This window comes from Limulus polyphemus, unplaced genomic scaffold (genome assembly GCF_000517525.1).
Source record: "Limulus polyphemus unplaced genomic scaffold, Limulus_polyphemus-2.1.2 Scaffold152, whole genome shotgun sequence".
Taxonomy (NCBI): Eukaryota; Metazoa; Arthropoda; class Merostomata; order Xiphosura; family Limulidae; genus Limulus; species Limulus polyphemus.
The window spans coordinates 121,358-126,699 of NW_013665762.1; the positions used below are offsets into that span (position 1 = coordinate 121,358).

At 35.0% G+C, this 5,342-nt stretch overlaps 1 protein-coding gene across 1 annotated transcript in view; it reads left to right on the forward strand.

Moving 5' to 3' along the window:
- The window catches only part of LOC106476026 (transcription factor Dp-1-like), a 92,887-nt gene that overhangs the window by 35,268 nt on the left and 52,277 nt on the right, over positions 1 to 5,342 (forward strand). The window contains exon 3 of the mRNA XM_022381167.1: positions 4,171 to 4,237. Coding sequence (XP_022236875.1) covers positions 4,171 to 4,237 — 67 coding nt within the window. The remainder of the gene's footprint in view (positions 1 to 4,170; positions 4,238 to 5,342) is intronic.

Sequence of the window (5,342 nt, forward strand, 5' to 3'; positions counted from 1 at the left end):
TAAAAAAAAAACTTTACGAACAGGTACAGGTCTTGACTGTCTAAAAGCGCCAAATTTGGCTGAATTCACAGTTCACTTCTTTCTAAAGCCAGTCAATTACAAGTTGCATTCTAGGAATTCGATGGTATCCTTCTCTCATGTGACAATCGTGAAATAACAACCTCAAACACGTGTTGATGTTGGCTATATTACAACTATCTCGTAATATAGTAGATGTCACTATTGACTGACTTTAGTTACAGAAAGTAACTCCTGGTCGCACATGACTTATACCGGATTTTCCTGATTTTGAACCAGAACTTTGCCTGCTTATAGTATAAACTTTTAGTAAAATGCAGTGTCTGGAAACTGCCTTTTTCACACATGGACACCCTGAGTGTTGCAGTATACAACCTAGTACACACGTGGTATAAATATTTAATAATGCATATGGGAAATCGGCAAACAAAATTTAAAGGAAGCATTGCCTTCTCAATTTCAGCTCATAGTTAACTTTTTCCGCCGTAAGCTTCCATATATTCGTTTATATTTCCACTTCACTTTAAAATATTTGTCTTTTGAATAGTAGAGCTACTGAATATTTAAGTTTCTAATGAGACTAGGTGCTACGCTTTCTTGGAGGTATTATGTGTTAGATAAATCCTGGTCTATTTGAAAACACTTTACGCGATCAGACAAACAAACTCACGTAGACGTAACTTTATTCAATTAATCTATACCTAAAGTAAACAATAAACTATAGTAATGGTATTTATAAAAGTGTACAGAGTATGAGACATTTATGAGCGTACAGTGAATGACACGGTTTTACAAGTTGAAAGAAAAACCCACAAAAACGAAGAATAAAACCCGTAGTAAAGAAAAAAAAGTAGCTAAAAGGTGTTTATAGCAGTCTATGAAACGAACCGAAGCTAAATTATTGCAAAGTAAAATAAATGTAAAGTTGTAATGAGGGCAAATTTAGCTGTTTATGCAGAAACGTCTGAATGCGTGTTCACAAAGTGTTAACCGTGTGGTTTTGAACGAACTGCGCATGTGTATTTTAGACCTAAGTAAGTCGAGAAAGCCCACAAAAATTGTATTTAGTGTAAGGTTAATTTTTTAAAGGAAATAACACGCGGGTTAAGTGTTGTTTATGTGAAATACTTTGTAAATAAAAAAACTAAGGTTCAAATGGAAGCCAGTCGTCACGTGATGACGTTTTGCCATCGTGTAACATACTCGTTGCATTGAAAAGTTTGACAAAGTAAAAAAACAATTAAGGTGATTCTGAATAGAAAAGCCAAAATGCAATCCGGACTCATCGGACAAGGGCATTTTTATAGCTTTTAGATTTGTATCGTTTGATCGAGAAATTTGCCAGAAACGTTCCAGACAGACAAACGCAAGCATATTATAGACAGACACACTATAAAGAGAGAAGTATATACTAAATATTTATAATTTACTTAAACTCGGTTAATCTTGGAACTCAGTTTCTAGAAGTGAAGCCTAACGCTTTTTTTGATATTATTATTATGAGGGTTTTTGGTGTGCGGTTCACGGGGTTGTGCAAAAACTAACATGACTGGATAATTTTAACAATATGAACACATTAATAGCTTATCATATGAGACACATAGTTTTGTGGTATTTTATAAAATTTGCTACAAAGAGCAGTTAAAAGCAAGCAGATATGATGTATAATTTTCTGTTCATTTACGATTACTAAAGCGTTTGTTTTTCTTTTTTCGTATAATAATACTGTCGCTGTTTCCATTAATTTAGGTCAATATTTGAAATTATACTAATATTTCCAAAACGGATGCATTTTATCTAGGCTTGTTCTAGTGGTTAACGTGCCGGGCTGTGATTGAAGAATCCAAGGTTTGAATCGTAACGCCGCTGAACACGCTCTGCAATTTCAGCTGTGTTCGCCGATAAAAGTGACTGTAGACCCGTTATTCGGTTCATAGGGTCGGGCAGGGAACTTGTGACTGGCTGCTTCCCTTGTAGTTATGTATTGTTTTTTTGTTCCTTCCTCTTCGATACACTTTTCAATCGACCACCGTTCCGCCATTTCTCGATGGATTGACTTCAAACTTGGTTGAGTTATACCTTGGTCCAATACATCCAGACACGTTTGTTATTATTTATTAGGCCTTTTTTTTAAAGGATTTTATGGGGTTGAAGGTGAAACAACAAAAAATGTATATTTTGGCTCTTGTACGGTCATATTTACAGCAGTCAAGATGAAAATTGGCACAAATATAATTTTTTTGCGCCCAACATATTGACATACAAAAAAGTTGGATTTGCCCATACTGAGTCTTTTTAAGGGGGTCAGAGCTCACAAAAAAGATTAATTTGGTGTGTTTTTTGTTAGATACTTGGCCGTATTTTAGCCAATTTACATGGGATTTGGTTCAAATATACTTTTTTTACAGGTACCATACATATACCTACAAAAATGTGGGAGAATGGAGTCAAAAGGTTAAATAAACCCATAATTTTAGGGTTTGGGATTTAATACAAAGATGCTTTTTTGCTGGTCCAAAAAAAGAGATATAGACAATTTTGGAAATTTTGTCTTTTGCTCAATTTTTCAGCAAGGAAGACACAGTTTGGGGTTTTCATGAACTATTCATGTGTATGTCAACCAACTTACGTGGTATTTGGCACAAAGCAGTGATATAAACAGTTTTCGGTTTTCCTTGTGTTAAAATTGGCCATGTTGGGATTGCGTGACGCAGACATGTTGCCTTTGTCCGCGAATGTTGGCCTCATTAGTAGTAGTTTAGAATCGGCTATACCTGAACTCCAGGAGTCTGTGACCTGGCCACTTAGCTCATGTGTCGCATAAGGTGCCTTTCAAGTTGAAAATACCAATTCCGAGTACATATAGAAAAACACACTTTAAATGTTATTGAAGGATTCTCTCCAACTACGCCACTGAAGTGTGTAACCAGAGGTCGTCGTGCAGCAATGGTTCTTTTTCCGAAATGTGGTACGTTTGTGCCAGGCGGCCTTAATCACGATGTAAATACGTCTTAATAAGGGGAGTTTGGGAGCCATTTCCTCTTCTGGATAATTTTGAAGTAAATAAAAAGGGATTAAGAAAATTTAGAGGGGTGACTGAGGGGTGATGTAAACTTGCATTACTCCTCTCTAATTAGCAGTATATTCTTTCAAATTAACTTTATGGTCGTACCGTTATGTTTTTATACATAAAGCATTTCAATAACAAAAGTCAATACTAAAATCGCTGATCTCCGAGCTAGGAAAGTTTTTGAAAGGGTTACACGCATTTCATTTCACACCCATGACGTGCATACGCCTTAGACAATGTACTTGCAAGTATTTTGACGAAAATATTTTGAATATCATCGTTCCCTCAGCACTTGGTCTTATTCTATCTGATTTTAGTTTTTCCTTCTATTTAAGTGGACAATCAATCTACTCCCAGGTCACCGTAGTCGATTCGATCCACCCAGTAATAGTTTGATTCCGTTTGTAAACTATTTAACAAAATGTAAGTCAACTGATAAAAGTTAAGGAATAGAAAGGTAAATAAAAATGCTGATCCTTTGCTTGTCAATCAAGTGGATGAAAACCACCATAGTAAAGAAATGGACCTAGTGTCAATCAAATGCGTACAGACTTATTCTATAACCTGGTGTTTTATGAATATGCAAATTCGATCAATTTAATTAACTCCTTCTATACCAGTTTCTTTTTAAACTTGAAACCCTCCCACGTTATGCACTTGCCGTCTTCACATGAAATCGTATGGTGTAAAAACAAAGATAGCGCAGTTATACGCAAATGTGTCACTCTCTTTACACACAATATGCACGTGCGTAGTTTTCCTCTGGGAAGAAAATTTAAACCGAAGTTAAGATTCGTAAAAAGTAAAACACAAAACGTTAGAACAGCTTTCAAAGAGTTGAACAACAAATAACTTCCTCTATAGTTGCGAGTGCCCAGGGCGCTTCGCTCTTTGGAGGCCCCTTTTAAAGGGGTTCAGCCCCCAAAACTTCTTCGAGGATTGATACTACCCACACCCCAAGTGCGTAGTTATTTTTTGTTGGCGCCTCGGATACATTAGTAATATTTTCTCTTTTTAACTAATAATGAATAAGGACACACAAGTTAGTTGCACACCTTGTAAATCTAACTTTTCTCTTCCAGAGTGGAGTTTTTAACGTCAGCAGTGAAGTCGTTGTCAAGACAACCAGTCAAGGCTACACTTTCAAGGGTGAGTTATATTATCTACATATTCTAGTCGGTTTACTGTCAACCATGTGGGCATATGTTGCGTAGGTAGCGTGTGGGATTTATAATTTGTGAAGCTTATGATCGTGGGTGTGGAAAACCATTAAACGGTTTTATCAACCGTCAAATATACAAATATTGCAAAGTTACTGGTTTTTAACTTAAATGTCTGTATAAATTGATTATATTTGAAAGTTAAACCTGTATTTTCTGTTGGCGCCTCGAGATACATTAGTAATATTTTCTTTTTTTTAACTTGTAATGAATAAGGACACACAAGTTAGTCGCACACCTTGTAAATATTATGGTGTGTTCGCTGTTTACAAGCCAACAAAGAATTATTGTAATTTTACTTGTTATAAGACATTAGTATTAAGCCTAGTGCATTTTTAAACACTACATTCTTAATTTAGTCCCTTAGGTATTTTGAAAGATTAGAATTGTATAATTATAATATTCTAACCACTGTATTTGTCATAATCAATGCCGACACATGTTTTGTTTATTCCAGAGCTCTTCAGGCCGGTTGGGATACAACGAAAATAGTAGTAGTCGTAACACTATTTATATACCATATTGCCCCTAATTACCCCCCCCCCCTGGTATTTTTATAAAGCTTACCTTGTGTGACAGCAATATTAATACAATATATAATCCTCTACTGTAATCCACTTTGTATCAGTATAATGTTGACAGCAATAATACAACAACATATAATCGTCTACTGGAATCCACTTTATATCAGTATAATGTTGACAGCAATAATAATACAACATATAATCCTCTACTGTAATCCACTTTGTATCAGTATAATGTTGACAGCAATAATACAACAACATATAATCGTCTACTGGAATCCACTTTATATCAGTATAATGTTGACAGCAATAATAATAATACAACATATAATCCTCTACTGTAATCCACTTTGTATCAGTATAATGTTGACAGCAATAATACAACAACATATAATCGTCTACTGGAATCCACTTTATATCCGTATAATGTTGACAGCAATAATAATAATACAACATATAATCCTCTACTGTAATCCACTTTGTATCAGTATAATGTTGACAGCAATAATA